Source organism: Bubalus kerabau, chromosome 20 (genome assembly GCF_029407905.1).
Source record: "Bubalus kerabau isolate K-KA32 ecotype Philippines breed swamp buffalo chromosome 20, PCC_UOA_SB_1v2, whole genome shotgun sequence".
Lineage (NCBI taxonomy): Eukaryota > Metazoa > Chordata > Mammalia > Artiodactyla > Bovidae > Bubalus > Bubalus kerabau.
Window position 1 is genome coordinate 62387055 of NC_073643.1, and position 21575 is coordinate 62408629.

The 21575-nt window shown below is 58.0% G+C and overlaps 1 protein-coding gene across 1 annotated transcript; it reads left to right on the forward strand.

Annotated features, from left to right (window-relative positions):
- The first annotated feature begins 293 nt into the window (after positions 1 to 293).
- Positions 294 to 18965, forward strand: CFAP100 (cilia and flagella associated protein 100). The gene is made up of 14 exons (XM_055557705.1): positions 294 to 357; positions 5038 to 5138; positions 7008 to 7194; positions 9284 to 9351; positions 9423 to 9586; positions 9774 to 9854; positions 10153 to 10359; positions 10549 to 10788; positions 12623 to 12674; positions 12747 to 12898; positions 15715 to 15850; positions 16820 to 17025; positions 17805 to 17898; positions 18689 to 18965. Exons 1-14 carry the CDS (start codon positions 300 to 302, stop codon positions 18800 to 18802), a joined length of 1860 nt encoding a protein of 619 aa, XP_055413680.1. The 5' UTR covers positions 294 to 299; the 3' UTR covers positions 18803 to 18965.
- Positions 18966 to 21575: the final 2610 nt, after the last annotated feature.

The window sequence follows — 21575 nt, forward strand, 5'->3', positions numbered from 1 at the left end:
CTGTGAAAAGCCGTCCTGCTCTGTCCTTAGGAGCAAAGGGGAGGGGTGCCCAACGGGAGTCACAAGATGCCGTCATGGGTCAGGCACATGTGCTGGAACTTTTGTGGCCCTTGTTTTGCTCAGTCCTCAAAACTTCCTGGCAAAGTCAGTATAATCATCTCAGGTGTGGGAGCTAAGGGTCATCTGGCAGGTGAGGCCCTAGGGCTGGGGCCCATGCCGCGTGCACAGCTGTCCCATGCTGCTGCGTCCCTTGCTGTGGCTGTCACTTTTGTGTCTCCCCAGAGCATGGCCCAGAATCCATGGACAATAGTTCTTCAGTCTCTGAAGAAAAGAAGAAGCATGCAAAAAAAGGCAAAGGTAAATCTGGACCTGGGGGTGCACGGCCATCAGCGGGGGGTGAACTCTCACCCTCAGGGACCTGGGGGTGCACGGCCATCAGCGGGGGGTGAACTCTCACCCTCAGGGACCTGGGGGTGCACTCCCATCAGCGGGGGGCGAACTCTCATCCTCAGGGACCTGGGGGCGCATGCCCATCAGCAGGGGGCGAACTCTCACCCTCAGGGACCTGGGGGTGCATGCCCATCAGCGGGGGGCGAACTCGCACCCTTAGGGACCTGGGGGTGCACGCCCATCAGTGGGAGGCGAACCCTCACCCTCAGGCCCCAGATGGCCTCAGACGTAGCTTCTGGTGGGAAGGACAGTGAGAAAAGCTTCTGTTTTCATTAGAAACTGGATTACTGAGACCTGAAGTAACAGGAACTGAGCAACGAAGTAGGATTGAGTTTTCCTCTGGTAATGAGAAGTGTGGAGGCAGGCCAGGGCTCTGTGGAGCTCTACCAAAAGCAGTCCTGCAAAATCTTCCAGGTGACCAGGTTCTAAGTCTTTTTGCTCGACCTTCTTTACTTTCGGGTCTTTAAACCACAAGGTTGTTGCCTGGTCATAAAATGGCTGTGGTAGCTCCAGCCATCACATCTGCTTCCAGACAAGGAGAAGGAGGAAAGGGAAGGGCTAACTCAGCTGTCCTTGGGAAAAGATCTTCCTCAGAAGCCCCACCCAACAGTTTCTTACCACACTCCATTTGTTATGGGGCCATCAGTATCTGCAAGGGAGGCTGAGAAATGTAGCTTTTCAGTGAGTTGCAAGGTTGCCACCTGTTAGGAGATAGAAAGGGATGCATCTGGCAGCCACACACCCTGTCCTCTGGGCCCTGCTGTGTCCTCCATGCCTTGGCTTCCTGGACTCCCTCTTGGTTCCTAGGCTGTCCCAACCCCCTACCAGGCCCCACAAGCCAGTCTGCTGCTCCTGCAGAGGTGTGCAGCTCTGAGCATATTCCCTGAACCTGCCTTCTCTGGCCAAGCTCCCACCCTGGGGCTGGGCTTCCCTGTCCACCCTGCCCACCCCCACTTCCTCTTTCTTTTAGTTATCAAAATCCAAACCTGCCTAGTACAGACTGAAGGTCAGTGAACTCGTGTGCTCGTCACCAGATAGGAAGCAGATAAGCTTTAGTCACGTTTGCTTCACCTATTCTTCTCCTCTTTTTTCTTTTTTTGTCTTTGCCAGAATATTTTACTGTTTAAAAATTTGGTTTTTTTTTTTTTTGAAGTGTAGTTGAGTTACACTGTTGTGCTGTATAGCAAAGTGATTCAGCTATATACATATATACATTCTTTCTTATATTCTTTCCCATTATGGTTTATCCCAGGATATTGACTATCTGTGCTGTACAGTGAAAGTGTTACTCACTCAGTCATATCTGACTCTGCGACCCCATGGACTGTAGCCCGCCAGGCTCCTCTGTCCATGGGATTCTCCAGGCAAAAATACTGGAGCGGGTTGCCATTTCCTCCTCCAGGGGATTTTCCTGACCCCGGGATCGAACCTGCGTCTCTCCCATCTCCCGCGCCTCTCCCGTCTCCCGCGCCTCTCCCGTCTCCCGCGCCTCTCCCATCTCCTGCGCCTCTCCCATCTCCCGCATTGTAAGGTGCGTTCTTTAGCACTAGTGCCACCTGGGAAGCCCTTTTTTGGGTGCGCTGGATTTTAGCTGGGCACACGAGATCTTTGTCTTCATGGTGGCACACAGGGTCTCTAGTTGGCAACATGTGAACCCTTAGTTGTGGCAAGTGGGATCTGGTTCCCTGACTAGGGATCGAACCCGGGCTCCCTCCTTTGGCAGCACAGAGACTTAGCCACTGGACCACCTGGGAGGTCCCTGTGGCCTATGTGAGATGCCACGTCTATGGGATATCATCAGGTATTTGTCTTTTTCTTTCTGACTTCACTTAGTGTGATAATCTCTGGTTGCATCCACATTGCTGCAGATTTTGCCAGGATAAACTCCAGACGTCATTTCATTCCTGCAGTGTGCATTTTTCAAATATCAGGATCTTTCTCACATGCCCAGAAGCAGTGAACCAGACCATCGTCAGATTTACCCAGTTGTCTCAGGAACGTCTTCCCACAGATTTGTTCTCGTCCACAGTCAGTTGAGATCTGAGCGCCTCAGTCTTGTCTAACCGAGCAGCGCAGCCTCCACGTCCTTTTGCTCCCTGGGCTTCTGGCGGAGAAACGGTGCTGCTCATCTGATAGCCTGTCCCTGTGACGAGCACGTCTGCCGCCTTCCTGGTGGCGTCCCTGAGGCTGTTTCTGTGGGTCCTGCATTTCCTCTGGCTCAGCGTTAACCAGGCTTCCTGAGAGAACCTGTGTTTGCCTGTGTGTGCACAGACCCCTTCCCAGTGGGCTCTGTGATCTCAGCTGCCCCCCTGGAAGGCACCTGTGAGCTCTGGGTTCAGCCTGATACTGCATTGCCAATCCCAGCTGTTTACCCAACAGTCTCTTCTACCCATGATGCTTGCATTGAGCTGAGCATGACATTAAGGGTCAGGGGTCTGCACTGTGGCTTGCTGTCTGTCTTCACTGAGGCACCATTCCTATGTAGTGCGGAGACAGCCTCCAGGTTACAGTTTCATCCATTTTGATGAATGTGTACAACTCTGGGTACAGCCTCCACCCCGTTTGCCATCTAGAACGTTTCCCTCCTTTCTCCCGAGGATGGCTGATGGTCTGCTGTCCCCATCAGTTCAGTGCAGTCCAGTCGCTCGGTCGTGTTGGACTCTTCACAACCCCATGGACTGCAGCGCACCAGGCCTCCCTGTCCATCACCAACTCCCGGAGTTTACTTAAACTCATGTCCATCGAGTCGGTGATGCCATCCAACCATCTCATCCTCTGTCGACGCCTTCTCCTCCCACCTTCAATCTTTCCCAGCATCAGGGTCTTTTCAAATGAGTCAGTTCTTCGGAGCAGGTGGCCAAAGTATTGGAGTTTCAGCTTCAGCATCAGTCCTTCCAATAAATATTCAGGACTAATTTCCTTAAGGATGGACTGGTTGGATCTCCTTGCAGTCCAAGGGACTCTCAGGAGTCTTCTCCAACACCACAGTTCAAAAGCATCCATTCTCCCATGCTCAGATTCCTTTATAGTCCAACTCTCATATCCATACGTGACTACTGGAAAAACCATGGCCTGCCTGCCACTGGCCAGCTGCTGGGCACCCTCGGAGCCCCTGAAGCTCTCCTTCTGTCGTTGTTCATCTCCCCACCAGTGACGGGGCTTCACTGGCGGCAGGAGCTCCCCTCCCTTCACCGCCCCTAAAGTACGGGTCCTGTCGCCCCTCCTCTTCCTTCCTTCTCTTGTCCTGCCTGGTCACATGGGGTCCTGTTAGGAGTCTGAGGTCCTGGCGGGTCCAGCAGGGGCTCTGTGGCAGCCCTTCCATGTGCACACGCATCGCTGATGCGTCTGTGGGGAGAGATGGACTCCATGTCCCCCTCCTCATCCACCACCTGCTGCTCTGAGGCTATTTCCCCCGCGCGTACCAGGAGGACTGGAACTGCTGCTGGGATGTTAAACTTCAGAAGTTGTCATGAACATCTACCAGAGCGACTGTACCATCTCACAGCCCACCACCAGGTGTGAGGGCTCCGGTCGCTTCACGCCGCTCCAGCCCTGGGCACCAGCCCTTCCTTTCTGGGTTACCTGGGCCGCTGGGCATGCGTTAGCATCCCGTGTTCCCTGTGACCAGCGAGGGGACGAGCTGTGCTTACGGGGCATTGATGATTCTGTGCTATGAGGCACCTGCCTTCTGCCCACTTTTCTACTCGGTTGTCTGTCTCCTTATTTTAATAATTGCTGGGCTTCCCTGGCTGCTCAATGGTAAAGAATCTGCCTGCTAATGCAAGAGACATGAATTCGATTCCTAGGTTAGGAAGGTCTCCTGAAGAAGGAAACAGCTAATCCATTCCTGTATTCTTGCCTGGGAAATCCCATGGACAGAGTCCATGTGGTCGCAAAGAGTCAGACATGACTGAGCACATACAAATTTCCTTTTAATTTGAAGATTATTTTTTTTAAATGATGAACCCTGTTTCTTCTAAATCGAGGGTAGTAGGAAAGCAACCATATTTTTAAGCCATCAGGTTGGCGCCCTCTGTGTTCCATGTTCTCTGACACCTGGTGAGCTGGGCTGTGGGAACATCTCCCTCATGCCTGGGTTGGGGGCAGCAGGACTGGGGTCCTTGGCAGCCCCAACCTCCCGAGCAGCCCGGCACTCTGCCCTCGCTGCTCCTGGTGGCTCCTGCAGGGACGGAGCCACTTTGTTGGCCTCCCTGCCCCCTGCAGCCAGGCCCCGCACACTCCAGGGTCAGTCGGTTGCATCACTTACAAAGGGCAGGTGGAACTTCTCTTCCTTATGGCCCCAGGGTTCCTGAGACTAAATGCAAGGACAGAGGGCCAGGAATGTAGCAATATCTGTGTTACACGGTCTCTCAGAGGCCAGGGATGGAAGCTGAACAGGCTAAACCAAGCAGGTAAGTTTATAGAGCTGGGAAGTCCAGGCACGGACTTCAGGCACAGCTGGATCCGAGAGAGCATCTGCTTTTTGCGCCTGCTTTAGTGGGCACTTCCTCGCTGGGCGGCGGGGACGCCAGGACCCTGGAGGCACAGATCACCCCTGGTTCTCTAACGGGACCTCTCCCTCCCCAGCGTCCAAGAATGTTCCTGACCAGCCAGCAAATCCTTTCCACATGTCTGGGGATGTGGACTTCTTCTTGCTCAGAGAACAGGAGCGGAACAAGTCTCTCTTGGTGAGTATCTGGGGGGGGGCCTGCCCGCCTCAGCCAGAGCACTGGTCCCCCGCACACTCGCTCTAGGACAGTCGATGGCTCACACTGCCTGTGAAGGCGCCTTGACTCCACGTGGCCCCAGGTCTCTCCTCCTACTCTTGTACCAGCATCACCACTGCCATGCCCGGGCTCTCGTCAGGGGGGCCCCAGGGAGCGTCTGTCCCAGAGGCTTAGCCAGTGTGCCTTATCTTCTGTGGAACCTGGTGTAGACGCCATCCCCTCCCGACACCCTCTCTGAGCCCCAGGCCCTGGGAGACCTCCTGCATGCTCTAACCTTGCACAGTCCCCTCTCACTGGACTTCTTGGGGGCCAGACACATGCACACACACGTGCACACACACAGCTGTGTCTCTGCAGTGCGTGGGAGTCTCAGGATCAGCCCTGTCCCCCAGCACACACTGTGTCTTCACGCCAGCAGAGTCTCTTGCACCCCTATGTGCCCAGCTAGTCCACCCCTCCACTGCCCTGCAGCATGACGGACCTCACCCCGCCAGGCTGAGGGGACTCACCCAGTGGCCGTGTTTCTGGGACACTTGGTCAGAGGCGCAGGCGTGGCCAGTGTCCCGGGCTCCCTCAGGGGTTGCCTGTGTGCCCCCGGCTCAGGGCTCAGCCTCTGAGATTCCTCAGGCAGCGGCTCCCTCTGCCACCCCGACCAGGACCAAGGACACTTGGGGATGGGTAGGGCCTCCGGCTCCAACCCAGACCTGATCAGGATTCCATGGGGTGCCAGTCTTGCTTCCGCTTCCCACCTGGACGGAGGGGCGACAGACCCTGAGCCAATCTGAGAGATGCTCGAGACAGTGCACCCGCACATGCGCGCACACATGCACCGTCGTGCTCACACACTCTCAAACACACAGACACGTGTGCACACCCCCACACGAATGCACACTCACGCATAGACACACACACACTCATACATGCACACACACACACACCCCGACACACACTTCCCCTGCATCCAGCAGCAGTGCAGCCTGGACTTCCTTCTCCCAGCCTGGACCAGCCTCAGGGACCCTCTGCCTTCCTTCAGGGCCCTCTGCCCGCCCTTCCCACCCCACCCCCCCAGCACAGCCCCAGCCTCCTCACACTAAGGAACCTCCCAGTGCCTTGAAACTGCAGACCTTTTCCGACTGGAATCCTTGCAGGTGACACTTTCCCAGTTTTGTTGTACCAGGACACACAAGTACGGGCCCACCACACATTAGAGGGGAACAGGCATTGTTTCTGGCAGGACCAGTGGGATGTCGGATTTGACCAGGGGAAGCCACATGCAGGCTCGAGCCAGCAGCATCCTCAGGGCCTGGGAGGCAGGAGGGGTGGGCACTAAGCCACCGGGAAGAAAGCTCCCCCCCCCCCGCGTCCTGAGACCCCCCCCCAAGTGAAGGACTGGGGCGCTGCTGATCCCCAGTGACCCCCAGCCCCAGGTCACCCCCAGTAAGTAGCGAGCTTCCTTATCAAACTTGGAAACTCTGAGGATCCAGCTTCTCTGAGACTTGGTTTGTCAGAGTTAGAAATCACAGCCCAAGACACTCGGTTTAAGTATGACCTTCAGACAGACGAGGCAGTGAGCGTGTCCCTGCACCCCTGGACTGGAATCGCATCTGAACAGGGTTCCCCAGTTCCTCTGGTGCCCTGCCTGCCTGCAGCCCGTTCTCCGCATGGAGATGCTCCTCACCCCGAGCGCTTACCCTGCACAGAGCACACGCGCGGGCCCCCACATCCCTCCAAGCCTGCGCCTCCGCCTGTGCGTGTCCTGACGGACAGGCGGCGGGGAGGGGCGGTCCGTCTGTTCCCACCCAGCCCTGCCCTCCCGCCCGCCTCCCGCAGGACCGCGAGCAGAAGAAGCAGCTGCGGGTGCATGAGAAGATGACCTACTCGTCCAAGGTGTCTGCCAAGCACACCAGCCTGCGCCGCGAGCTGCAGCTGGAGGATGAGATGGAGGACCAGGAGGAGCGGGCCGAGCAGCTGCGCAGCTTCCAGGAGCAGGTGGCCTGGAAGCTCGCCATGACCCGAGGTGCACCCCGTCCCCGCTCTGTGCCCCGCCCCGCGGTCCCCGGCCCCGGTCTCCAGGCCCGCCTTTGCCCTTCCTGTAGAGCAGTGCTTTTAGCGGGCTTGAGCCATGCGGGGTTGTGGTGTGTGTGTGTGTGGTGGGGGACAACGGGCCTTCTTTATGCCTGACCTCTGCCTCCCAGGCCGCAAGGATCAGTTCCAGATGGACTGCCTCCCTAGCAGCCTTTAAACCCTGGTGGTGTGTGCAGTCGGAATGCTGCGCTGCATCGTGGGGGCAGGCTTCACTGTGTGTCAAATGTAGCATCTCACTTGGCTTGTCTGTCCTGGGCAAGTCAGCTTTCTCCTGCCGCTGCCTCTCCTGCTGCTGACTAGCCTCGTGGGTCCCGGGGTCAGCGTCTTCACTCACTGCACGTAGTGGGAGGCAGCTGTGTGTGTCTGACTTGGGTCTGACTTGAGTTGCTCTTGCTTGTAGCACCCTTCTCCCTAGAATGAAGCTCTGGACACCCCACCCTGGAAGTTTCACGTGGCTGGATGTCATGAGGAAAGGTCTATTGGCCAGGACAGTAACAGGATGGGGTGGTGAGAGAGAAAACAAGGCAGCAAGATCTCTAGTTGGGGCGCCCTAAGCCTCCAGCAAGGCTTCCCAGGTGGCACTCGTGGTAAAGAATCCACCTGCCAAGGCAGGAGATGCAAGAGACACAGGTTTGATCCCTGGGTTGGGAAGATCCCGTGGAGAGGAAATGGCAACCCACTCCAGTGTTCTTGCTGGGAAATCCCACGGACAGAGGAGCCTGGGGGGCCACAATCTACAGGGTCACAAAGAGTCGGACACGACTGAGGGACAAAACAAGGAAATCTGAAGTACTAAACATATGCATCAGTGTTCTCCCGGTGAAGTATAAACCAGTAAGCTTGAAAGAACCAGTTGAGGTCAGAGTCCTGGAGCCCTTGGCCCTACGGGCCCTGAATGTGAACATGGAGAGAGCCCAGCCTCCGCCCCTGACACCGCGGCTTCGTGTGTGGGTGGGAAGCCCTGAATGTCTTTGACGTGTCGAGTGTGGCGCTCTATCTGTGTCTTATCTCTGCCTCCACCGCCTGTTATTGCTAAAACCCGGCAGTAGCAGGGGGCATCCAAGTGGGCAAGACGGGACCCAGCAGGTCTGACTTCCTTGAGGAGTTCAGGACGGCCAGGCCAGGCGTCTCGACTTAAAACAGGCCTCCTGGATGCAGCATGTCTTTCTGGAAAGGAGCGGGTTTGAGGGACAAGGCTGAGAGCCCACAGTTGCATCCACAGTGGGGGCACCCCAGCCCATGCTCTCAAAAAGGCCGGTAAAGAGGCCCCATGGGCCTTGACCCCAACTGCAATGCCTCGCTGCTTGTGCTCCAGAAGGCGGCCCTGATGCCCACCCCAGCTTCCTCCCACCCGGCTGAACCCTGCCAGGGTGGACTTAGCCTCTGGGGGCTTGTACGTGTGCTCAGATGCTCAGTCGTGTCCGACTCTTTGTGACCCTGTAGACTGTGGCCCCCCAGGCTCCTCTGTCCGTGGGATTTCCCAGCAAGAACACTGGAGTGGGTTGCCATTTCCTCTCCACGGGATCTTCCCAACCCAGGGATCAAACCTGTGTCTCTTGCATCTCCTGCCTTGGCAGGTGGATTCTTTACCACGAGTGCCACCTGGGAAGCCTTGCTGGAGGCTTAGGGCGCCCCAACTAGAGATCTTGCTGCCTTGTTTTCTCTCTCACCACCCCATCCTGTTACTGTCCTGGCCAATAGACCTTTCCTCATGACATCCAGCCACGTGAAACTTCCAGGGTGGGGTGTCCAGAGCCTCATTCTAGGGAGAAGGGTGCTACAAGCAAGAGCAACTCAAGTCAGACCCAAGGAAGGACTTCCCACCTGGCCAGACTCCAGCCATGAAGACTGCTCTGTATCTGCACAGCCTGGAGGCAGAGCTCGCTCCGTTGTGGTCCCTGTTCTGACCCAGGCCTCAGGGGGGCGTAGCGCGCCTCCTGGCTCATGGGTCTCGCCCACCGCCTGGGGCCGCTGCTCCCGCTGCCCGCTCACCCCCAGATGCCTTGTGCCTTTCGCTGCAGAAAAGAAGCTGGAGCCCAACAACATCAACAGCTACGTGGACCAGAACCGGCAGATGTTTCTCATCCAGGTAGGCTGGCTGCCCCATGGGCCCCGCGCCCTGTCCCTGTGGGGCCCGCATGATGCCGCTCCCACCCTCAGTACGCCCTGGATATGAAGCGGAGCGAGATCCAGCGGCTGGAGAGCCTGGCAGCCCAGGAGGAAGCCGAGCTGGAGCGGGCGGAGAAATTCCTGGAGAAGGACGCAGCCCTGTTCGATGAGTTTCTCAGGGAGAATGACCGCAGCTCCGTGCAGGCGCTGAGAATGTGAGCCCCTGCCCGGGCCTGGCCCAGGCCTGCACGCCCACCACTCCCCCATCCCACCTGCAGCGGCCGTGGACAGACCCCTGCCCTCAGTTCAGGCCCCTGATTGGCAGCTTCCCTGCCTGCAGCCCTGACTGAAGGCAGCGTGGACGCTCCCCTGAGCCCCTTCCCCTCTGCCCCCCTCCCCCAGGGCTGACAAAGAGTCCAAAGCCAAGATGGAGAAGATCCTGGAGATTCGTGAGCTGACCACCCAGATCATGAACATCAAGAGGTGAGTTCAGGGGGCGCACTGGCCCCTCTGTGTCTCCCGGGGCCCAGGGAGCTCCGTGTGGCACACCGCTCTGCACCCCGATCATGTCCAGGAGCCCCAGCCTTGCGGGTGGCCAAGGCCGAGACGCGGGGCAGGGCTCACCCCAAGGCCCTTTTGCCCTGGGAGTGGCGGTGACCTAGGGACTGAGCTGTGCTGCCCCGCAGGCCGGCCCTCTTGCCCACATGCAGGGTCCGGGTTGCCTCCCCTCCAAGGGGCCCAGGCATGGAGCCTGACCTCACCTGTCCCCTCCCGGGTGCAGTGAAATCTCCAGATTTGAGGACATGCTGCAGCAGTACAAGGTCTACAAGGACTTCCTGTACAAGCTGTCACCCAAGGAGTGGCTGCAGGAGCAGGACAAGAAGCACTTGGCTCTTAAACAGGCCAAGGAGGTGGTGGAGGCCTTCAAGGACAGCCTGCTGCTGTCCTCGGTGGGGGACAAAGGTAGCAAGGAGGGGCGGGTGCACCTGTGTCCGCTGGCCAGGCCTCTCCATCCCCCAGAGCCCCCACAACCCCCACTGCTCAGCCCACACACTCTGGGAGGTTGGCCAGCTCTCTGAGCAGCCCTGGGGAGAGGGAGCAGCCCTCTCTCTCTCAGCCTCTTGGGGAGACCCTGGGCAAGTGCTTGGGACCCTGAGCCTCTCCTGGCTTCCCACAGGACCGGAGACCAAGGGCAAGCTGAGCTCCAGAGGTATGTGGCAGCCCCCGGCTGGAGGAGCCTCTGTCTGGGCGGGGGGTGGGCAGGTGGACAGCCCCCTCTGCTTCCTCCAGAGGGGCAGAGCTCCAGGAGGCCTGCCAAGCTCCTGCAAATGATGCAGCTGCACCAGGCACTGTCCACCACTGCCAGCCAGCAGCAGGGCACCCTGCCCAGTGTGCCCAGTGGGGTGGAGTCCAAAAGGTGAGTGGGCGTGGGGAGGGAGTGGTGGAGGAGACTGGCCTGCTGGGGGGTGGCCCCCAGTGGCACCAGCTTGGGGTGCCTGGAACAGGGGAGAGGCTGAGGAAGGGCCATGTCCAGCATGGAGGGTCTAGAGTTCAACGTAAGCCTGAAAATCGAGGTGTTTCCTGAGCAGACACTTACGTTCGTGTGATTTGGTGAACTTGACCTTGGGGTGGCCCACGTGGGTGCTGCTGGGACAGTCAAAGGTGCATGGAGGAGGCAGCTGGGGGGATGCCTGGGAGAGGACCCACCTGCCTGGACCCTCAGAGTCCAGAGTGCTGGCTGGGGGCTGACAGAGACCTTAAACCTTGAAAGGGAAGCAGGAAGTCTGGATTTTCATATACAATATCCCAAACTTTAATTGTGACAGTTATTTTCAAGTCTTGTGCGAAACACGCTAAGGGACAAACCAACCGGCCAGATCCAGCTCCGGTGACTCCCCTTGTAGCCCCTGCAACACCCCCTTGGGGACCAGTGAGCCGCCCTGGGACCTGAATGTCTTCCTGCGAGTCCCCTGACACCCCTGCCCCCACCCCGCCGCATGCCGTGATGACTGACCACAGGACACGCCTGCCCCACCGCTGCCTCCGGGGCCCCTGCTCCTCCAGCGGTCACTGTGCACCCCAGCCTCTCCGGGCGGGCTCCCCACGAGGTGTGGAGGGGCGAGGGAGCCTGACAGCCAGGTAGGGCTGCACCCTCGCTTTGCCTCGAGTCCCCGCCCTGGGGTCCAGGGCTGCAGAGGCCAGGAAGTTTCAGCAGGGCGCCGACACGATCAGACTTGGGTCTTGTACCTTTTTCTCTGATTTTGTGGTGCACTTGGCGAATCACCAAGCGCACAGGCCAGGCACGTGCAGAGGTTAGCTCTGGTCCCTGTAACCCCTCTGGGCAGGGCTGTGGTCTCCAGCTCTGGGGTCGGATGTGCGTGCCTCCTCTGGCGAGATGTCCTCAGCCTTGGAGCTCCCGGCGGCAGGGAAGGTCCCTGGGAGCAGAGATCTGGGACCTCGGCCTGCCAGCCCCGTGACCATGGCCACTGTGCACATTTGGGCAGGTCGCGGGCCGCACAAGGCACTTGGCCGGGAGGGCGAGTCAGAGCTGAAGCCCAGCCCGGCCCCAGGCTGTGTCCCAGAAGGAAGAGTCTCGGAAGGGCACCTTCCAGGCCAAGGGTGACCCGGGCAGGCAGCCGGCTTTCTGATGGCAGGTTCTCATGTGGCGATTCAGTGGCATCATGTGCAGGGGCCTTCCCTGGTGGCTCAGGCATTAAATCTGCCTGCCGATGCAGGAGATGCAGGTTCAGTTCCTGGTTTGGGGAGATCACCTGGAGGAGGAAATAGCAACCCATTCCAGTATTCTTGCCTGAGAAATCCCATGGACAGAGGAGCCTGGTGGGCTGTAGTCCATGGGGTTGCAGAGTCGGACATGACTCAGTGACTACACAATAAAATCGATGTGCATACAGCTGTGAGAGGGGCCAGCGATGACACGTCCTAAGAAGGGAGCGGGACAGCGAAGGCCCAGGTGTGAGGGAAAGAGCAGGGACCAGGGAGGGGCCTGGCAGTGGGAGCCATGGGTCTGAGGTCGGGTTGGCTCTTGGATTGCAGGAAGGAGCTGCTGGGGCGGGAGCCTTGAGGTGGGAGCCGCGCTTTATTCTAACTAGAGTGAGAGGGACTGACGGTGCGGTGTGACTGCTGGGGGCCGAGAGGAGGCTGGAGCCATGGCCTCAGCTGCCTGGGGGACAGAGTATGGGACAAAGGCTGCTTGGGGAGGTGCCCCAGGCCCTGACCCCGTGTCCCCGCAGGCCCAGCTCCACCCTCCCTGTGCAGGACGACCTCGACAGCGATGATGGGGAGGTGAGTGCCTGCTCCCGCGGGGCTGCGGGGCCGGGCCCGCTGAGCGGGGGCCTCACCTGGCTCTGCTCGCAGGAGCTGGAGCTATACTTCACAGATCCTCAGCAGCTCCTCGACATCTTCACAAAGCTGGAGGAGCAGAACCTGTCTCTGGTCCAGAACACCCAGGAGATGGAGGAGGCCCTGGAGGAGCTGAGCTTCACCCTGAAGAACACTCAAACCCGCATGTAGGTCTCAGGGAGGGCTCCGCGGCTGGGCGGCCCACCCTGCCCTGTCCATGGTGCTGGCCCTGCTGGCTCTGGGGAGAGGCCGTGTCCTCTTGGGCCCGGACCTGAGGTTCAGAGTGGGCCAGGCGGGTGGAGCCCTGAGGGGCTGACCTCTCCCCACCCTGGAGCAGCCTTCAGTCAGAAGGGGGCATCTCCACGAACACCCCCCAAGGTGGTTTTGTAATGTTTATTTTACTCAGCAGTTAAGAATCTGCCTGCAATGCAGGAGCTGTGGGTTCCATCCCTGGGTCGGGAAGATCCCTGGAGGAGGAAATGGCAACCCACTCCAGTATTCTTACCTGGAGAATCCCACGGACAGAGGAGCCTGGTGGACTGCAGTCCATGGGGTCGTAGAGTCCGACAGGACTGAAGCGACTGAGCACATGCGCATTTATTTTACTAACGATTATAAAGATTAGCGCTGTTCTTTGTTATTTAATAGTAGTAATACGGGCCAAGCTACTTGACTGTCCAGCCTTCGTCATGTAGTGTTTCTGCCCAGCATTGGCTCAGAGTAAGTTCTCTGGAACAGAAAGGCGTCGGTTTTGTTGTTGACACCAAGCCCTGCAGACCCCGTTTGGGCAGGGTCTGGCTCCAGGTGAGGCCAGCTGGGAGCAGGAGATCACCTCTTTGCTCCCGAACCTTGAGTAAGCACCCATTCTGGATCAGGCCGGGGTCTGGGCCCTTCATGAATAAGGTGAACCGTGCCCCATGAGCTGGCAGCCCAGGGGAGCCGACTTAGAGGCACACAGATTTGCCATGTGGGTAGTAACACATGCTAGGAGTAGAGAGTCCTATGAGGAGGCTGAAGTGGCGGTTGGCGGCAGATGGGAGAGGGTAGGGGAGGCTCCCAGGGAAGGTGTCCTTTCAGCCACGGACTTCCTGAGTGATGGGACACCACAGGGACTCTTGGGGGAAGAGGGAGCACGTGCAGAGGTCCTGAGGTGGAGACAGCCCACAGCTTTGACTGTGTGCTCACGTCCTGTTGACCGACATCCTGCCTTGGATAATTTCCTATCAAGAGTCTCTAGAATAATGCTGAAACATGAGCTCTCAGGAAAGACTGTGTTTCCTGCCAGTGCAGAGATACAACAGACTCAGGTTCGATCTCTGAGTCGGGGAGACCCCCTGGAGAAGGGAACAGGTACCCACTCCAGTATTCTTGCCTGGAGAGTCTTGCAGGCTCCAGTCCATGGGGTCAAAAAGAGTCGGATGTGACTGAGCACATACACAGTGGGGAAAAGGCATCTTTTTATCCCAAACACCTGGGAAAGAAATAGAAGAACAAAATCACCCGCCCCCCCAACAATCCGGTCCATGTAGAAGGAGCGCTGGCTGCAGGGCCACTCTCGAGTCCAGGCACTGGACGTGGAGGAAGCTCTAAGGAACAGGCTGGACTCTTGGCAGTCAGGTACCACTAGGCGATGTCCTGCTGACTCTGCAGTGGACACTCAGGGTTGAGGGAGGTCCGGCCTCTGTTCTTATCCTAGGTGACCTGCTTGCCCCCCATAAGGGCCCAGGCCTGGAGGGGGGTGTGTGTGAGCTGCAGGTGGTCCCCCTGGCCACTCATCTCTGAAAGCCTGGGGGGGCTGGGCGGGCCAGCTCCACCCCCCTTACATTCAGGCTCCTGGCCTCAGCCCCACAGCCATGGGGCTTCAGCCTGGAGGGCTGTCATGGGGCGGAGGCCTGCACCCCGGCGCCCATGCTCGTGACAGAGGGCAAAGGAACAGCTCCCGTGGCACTTTGCCTAAACACAGGAAAGTGTCGGTAGTTCTGTTCACCTGGGTGGAGCTTCAGAACCCCCACAGGGAACGGGGCACCTCTAGACCCCACAGGCACAGCTGGCTGAGTGACCAGTGTCCTGCTCACTCTGGTCAGGACTGGCATGCTGCTGCCCATACTGGCCAGACCCATGTCAAGTATAAGAGCCCGGGTTCCTGCTCCAGAAACCCCAGCAGATAATGCATGTCTGCCATGAACATGAAAGACTTAAGAAAAATTTAATATGTTTCATATAAAAGGTGATTGTTGCAATCCTATTCCTAGTGAAAATGAAAGTCACTCAGTCATGTCTGACTCTTTGCAACCCTGTAGACTATACAGTCCATGGAATTCTCTAGGCCAGAATACTAGAGTGGGTAGCCTCTCCCTTCTCCAGGGGATCTTCCCAACCCAGGGATCAAACCCAGGTCTCCCGTACTGCAGGCGGATTCTTTACCAGCTGAGCCACCAGGGAAGCCCCTAAGAGGATTATAAACTTGGGCTCGCAAAACCCTGCCCAGTGAACGTCCACAGCAGCATTGCTCCCAAGAGATTAAAGGTAGAAACTGCCTAATGTCCACTGAAGAATGACTCTGGCAAAGCTTGGTCTCCCACACGGTGGACCACAGTGGTCGTAAGCAGACGCGAGGCTCTGACCAGGCACGTGACAGGACAGACAGACCTGAACACACAGCGCCGGGTGACAGAGGCAGGAACGAAGGGACAGTGCGAGGGGCTCTGTGTTTATGTCCAGGAGAGACGGAGTGGAGGGGGTGGGCTTCTCTCCAGTTAATGACACTGTCCTGAAACCAGATTATGATGGTCATGATAAAAATTGGACATTTCAAAAGAATTTTATGGAGAATTATATACCTCAATAAGGCAGATTTTGGCCCCCCTCCTTTTTTTTAGCATGGATTGTTAAAGATGTTAGATTTCCCCTGCGTCTCACCAGGGCCTCTGAGGCTGGGGCTCTCGGCAGGGCCAGCAGGCTCAGAGGTGCTGGTGCCCTTCAGGGACCGGGAGGTGAACCAGCTGAAGCAGTGGATCACCACGCTGATGATGTCCATCGCCAAGGAGGAGGAGACGGCCGCGGAGCTAGAGCTCAAAGCCCGCGTCTTCCATTTTGGCGAGTTCAAGGGTGATCAGGAGGTAGGGCCCCTGGATGGGCAGATGGCAGCGGTGGGCACGTGGCCATAGCCCCAGTGGAGGGTGGAGTCATCCCTGCCAGAGGGGCCCAGACCGCGGGAGAGCCAGCCCGGAGGCAAGTGGCTCTCTGGGGCTGCCGTGGTCCTTGCCACTCGCCAGGCTCTGGGCTTGACCCACGGGCACTGCTGGACAAAGCCCTTGGCCCCAAATCACAGCCAGCCATGAGTCTACGCCCCATGAATGGGTAGCTCCCCAACACCCCTCCTCCATCCCTCCTTCCTTCCGTGAACTTATCTGCTTCTTAAACACTCAGTGTGTCTGGAGGTGACCCTTCAGGGAGGCAGGCAGGCATGTCCCCAGCCAGGCCGGGAGGGTAAGACTCAGAGCACAGAGCCCAGGGGTCCGGGGCCTGCACCCAGCTTCCTAGGTCATTCGGTTGCTGTTGAGAGCCTCCTGCCTGCTGGGCACTGGGCCAAGTACCCGGAGCCCCGAGAGCGGGCTGGGCATCTACCCCCAGACTATCGGGAGCCAGCTGTGCCCTCTGCCCTCTGCCCCTCCCCCGCCCTCTTGGCCACCCCCGGGGACAGGGGTGTTGTGTCTTCTGAACATCAGAACAGGCTGGGGTTGGGTGGGGGCGCTGATCTAGCCCAGCACTATAGAAAGCAGGCCACAGAACGTGATCCCGGGGGGAGCTGAGGGCAGCGCAGGGGCAGAGTAGGTCACAGGGCCTCAGAGGGCACCCCGGGTCCAGGCAGGAGCCCCAATAGGCACTGGACCCGGGATCTGGCTGACCATAGAGCCCCAGGGCATGGACCTCTGCCCAAGAGAAGCCCAACTGTCCAGCTCTGTGCCCCCTGACTTCCCGAGCACCCCCTGCCGGCTCGGCAGAGCCCCAGGAGGTCAGCTGGCTGAGGCGTGGGGGCAGCCCGGGCCCGCGCGGCCCCGCTGGAGGGAGGCCTGCCCGCCTCACAGGACAAGCTGCTGGAGAGTCTGAACTGCAAGGTGCTGGACGTCTACCGGCACTGCGTGGGTGGCCAGCAGGAATCCAGCCTGGGCACCGTGCAGATGCTGGCTACCATCGAGCACCAGCTGGACGAGCTGCTTGAGAACCTGGAGCGCGTGCCCCCAGCCCGCATCGAGCAGGCCGAGAAAGCCAAGGAGAAGGAGAGGCGCCTCCGGTGTGTGTGGGGGGCCTTGCACACCCCCACCGGCTCTGGGCTGGCTCTGAGGACAGGGGCACGCCCTGGGGCTCCCTGCTAGGAGGGGGGTGTCTGGGGTTCAGACGGGGCCACAGGCTCAGCCCAGTGGGGAAGGTCCCTCCATTTGGGAGAGGCATGTGGTGGCCTTAGGGACCCCGGGAGCGAAGTGATGGGTGACCCCCCCACCTCCCACACCCAGCCGCCAAGGAGAAGGGAGAGCAAGAGGCACTTTCCGGGCAAAAGGCTGTACTGCCAGAGCCCAGGGAGGGAAAGGGCCGGCCTGAGAGCCGCTGAAGGGGAATCAGCAAAGGGTGTGCCCCATGGGTCCGGTGGGGTGCAGGCCAGTTCCTGGTCACCTGGGTCATTCGGTCCCAGCAGAGTCCTGAGGCACGGCCATCTGTGATCAGCCATGTCTTTCCCCCACACAAGGGCTCTCCCCCTGGGTCCCCAGACCCTGCTTAGGCAGGCACTGGACAAAGGTTTGGTGGCCTCAAGTACAGACAGGAGGACTTGGGACTACTGACCTTGCTGGGGCCTGCGCTTTCAAGGGTGGCGATGCATCAGTGACAAGGGAGGGGAAGCCAGGAACCTGGGCCTTCCAGGGGGAGATGAGCCCGGAGCCAGGCCCTCCCAAGCAACCAGGGCCAGAGCCAGCAGGGAGGTGGGGCGGAGCGGCGCCGAGGCCTGAGGCTGCGTGGGGAGGAGCTGGTAGCCTTCTCCGGGCCTCTGGTCGTTAACCTTGCCCTTCCTGCACCCAGACTCCGGGAAGAGAAGGCGAAGCTGCAGAAACAGCTGCAGGAGGAGCGACTGCTGCGCGCACAGGCGCGGGCCCAGGCCGAGGTCAAGAAGAAGGTAAGAGAGGCCCCCGAGGAGGCGTGGCCCGGGGGCGTGGCGGCCCCGAGGGGCGTGGCGGCATAGAGGGGGCGTGGCTTGGAGGGCTCCTGGCTGCAGACCCGCCAGGCCTCGCCCACTTTTGTAGATACACTTGCTGGGGTCCTGTGGGGAGACGGGTCACCAGAGCAATGTCAGGGTGGAGCCAGGGTCCCCATTCTCAGGCCTGCCCCGCCCCCCGCCCCTGAGGACCTGCTTCCTCCGGGCAACCTCCCAACCCTCCCAGGAGCACTAGTGCCCACAGCTCAGTGCCCCCCTGGGGGTCCCACCTACATTCCAGCCAGACCCCAGGCCAAGGCCATCACCTCTCACTCACTGAGGGTCCCCCAGCCACTGCGTCTCCCACCCACAGTGTACGGGCCAGAGTAGCCACTGGCCTGCTAGACTTGTGGTCCCTAAAGAGTCCCGATCCTGACCCTGGCCCGAGGACCAGTGTGGATCCCAAGGGGTCTCTCCTGATCCTCGTGGCGGGAGAGATGTCCCTTTAGCCTGGCGTCTCCCGAGTCTCCAGGTGCCTCCTTCCTCCCCCACCCCCACTCACCCAGCACCCTGGCGTGCAGGCCAGATAGATTTCCCTACCCCGGCCATCTCGGAGGCCCTGGCCCGCCCGCAGACCACACATGACCTCAGCCACCGGAGAGGCTGGGCTGGGCCTGGGCCCCGGGCTCCCGTGCGTTCAGGGCAGGTGTCCAGGCCTCAGCCCGGGTGCAGTGAGGCCGGGGTGCAGGCTCACGGGGTCCCCTCCCCGCAGCGGGGCAGGAGGCTAGTGTGGCGATCCCGGCCACCTGCCCTGAAGACCAAGGAGCAGTCCAAGCACGAGCTGATGGACAAGGACAGGGAGGAGCACCTGTTTTTCTTCACGTAGCGCGCGGGCCTCCTGCTGGCTGAGCAGAAGCAGACGGAGGTGTGGGGAGCAGAGGCAGAGTCTGCACGCCTGCACGGGCCCCTCACCCCCCACGCTATGCCTTCAGACTCAACTGAAATAAAAGCTGTGTCGCTTGGGTACTGTGTCTTGGGAGGCAGACACAGTAACAAAATGTCAGTCTCCCCTCATTTGTCACTTAAACCAGGAAATGATAAGGAATAGAGGAAGAGATGGTTAGATGGCATCACAGACTGGATGGACTTGGGTTTAAGCAACCTCCAAGAGATAGTGGAGGACAGGGAAGCCTCATGCGCTGCAATCCATGGGGTCCCAAAGAGTCAGACGTGACTTCGTGACTGAACAACAATGATAAGGGATGAGCCCATTTGGATTTCCTCTCAGTCAGCTGCTGAGACAGATGTGGGTGGGATCAACTGCAGTTCCACACAAGGTGAGATGGGAGATCAGCTGCATGTTAGCCTGAGGTGACAGGGTAAAGGCTCCGTGTAAACCGAGGTGCTGTGTGAGATCCACCCTGGATCCACCCTGGGATCTTCTTCAGCTCCAGCCAATGCTGATGGGCTGTAGGATGGCTCCGAGCTGCCGAAGAACTCAAGCGTGGGAACAAGCACTGCTGGGCTTGAGGTGAGGTGTGGGCTGAGGCCCGGGCCCTCTGAGACGAGTCGTGCGGTTCATCCATTTTCTACCTGAGGGATGTAGAGTGTCCTCTCTAGGTGGGGACTGAGAGGAGGCGTGGGGTCAGCTCATCTCCATCGCAGGGTGAGGCGTGGGGCAGCCCCGGCTCCACTGTGGGGTGAGGCCTGGGGTCAGCTCATCTTCACCACAGGGTGAGGGGTGGGGCAGCCCCAGCTGTACAGTGGGGTGAGGGGTGGGGCAGCCCCAGCTCCACCACGGGGTGAGGGGTGGGGTAGCCCCACTGTGGGGTGAGGTGTCGGGTCAGTCCCCTACTCCTCCATGGGGCTAGGTTTCAGGTCACACCCAACGCCACCATGGGGTGAGGTGTGGGGTCAGCCCCAGCTGCACCAAGGGCTGAGCTATGGGGTAAGCCCCACCGTGGGATGAGGTCTGCTCCAGCTCCTCCATGTGGTGAGGTGTGGGGTCAGGCCCAGCTCCACCATGGGATTAGGTGTGAGGTCAGTCCCCAGCTCCTCCTTGGGGTGAGGTGCTGAGTCAGTACGAACTCCACTGTGGGGTGAGGTATGGGATCAGCCCCCAACTCTTCTGTGGAATGAGGTATTGTGTTAGACACCAATTCCTCCGTGGGATGAAGTGTTGGTCAGCCCCAGCTCCACCGTGGTGTGAGGTGTTGGGTCAGCCCCACCGTGGGGTTAGTAGTGGGATCAGTCCTAGCTCCACCATGGGGTGAGGTCGGGGTCAACCTCATCGTGGGGTGAGGTGTGGGGTCCGCCCCCAAAACTTCCGTGGGGTGAGCTGTGCAGTCAGCCCCAGCCCCACTGTGGATTGTGGTGTGGTAAGGGAAGAGGAGAAGGGGACGACAGAGGATGAGATGGTTGGATGGCATCACCGACTCAATGGACATGAGTTTGAGCAAACTCTGGGAGATGGTAAAGGACAGGCAAGCCTGGTGTGCTGCAGTCCGTGGGGTCGCAGAGTGTGGGACACGACCTGGGGACTGAACGACAAAGAGGTATTCATAAGCAAAACTCTTAAGGTTGCTATTGCAGGGTATGGCCACAAGGCGGCAGGATTTTTTTCATGCCCAGTTGTGATTACCTTGGAAATGAAAGCTTTTGAGTTTTAACTCAGGACTGTAATTTAATACGGAATGTACTTGAAGAAACACCCAAAAGCTTGTGTTCTTCCTGAACATTCTTATGTATTTTAATAATTTTATTTATTTATTGGCCGTGCCATGCAGCTTGTGGGATCTTAATTCCCTGACCAAGGATCAAACCCTCAACCCCCGGCTTTGGAAACACAGAATCTTAACCACTGGACTGGAGGGAAGTCCCCCGAGAATTGTTTTTAAATTAATCTTTATTTTTTATTGTAGCAACATTGATATACTATGTGTTGGTGGCAGGTGAACCGAATGTATTTTCTATTTTGTTGCTGTTATTCAATCCCCAAGTCATGTCTGATTCTTTTTGTAGGAGCGTTCCCTTTTCGCCAGGCCCTGTTACACCGGTAAAACATCTGTTTGTGTATACATAAGTGTACATAGTTATAAGTGTCTAAATACATAGATATATAAATGTCTATATGCATAGATATATAGATATATAAATACTTAGATATATAGAGACATAAATATCTATGTACATATAGACAAAAATATGTACATACAGATAAAATATCTATTATAGATACATATAGACATAGGTATTTATATACATAGACATATAAATATCTGTATACGTGGAAGATGGTCACACAGTGGAAAATGCAAGAGACAACCTTATAGACAAGTTAGGTGATACAGATAGAGGTATTTACAAGACCATACTAGGAGAGAGAAACATAAACGGTTTCAAAATAAAGAGAACAAATCTAACCATGATTCATGTAACTAGTTGTAACCTGGTGGCAATAAACCAAGTCTACAGGGGAGTCAGTAGATGATGGCAAATTCTGGAAGGGTCAGATAGTGAAAACAAGTTAAATGTTTCACTTTTGTTTACAAAGTATACCTTATCAATGTATGGATTCATACTTGTTGATACCTTCTAAGTATGGATCATCCTGTATATCCTCATATGCCCACAGCCAACTGTCTCAACTCAAATCATCC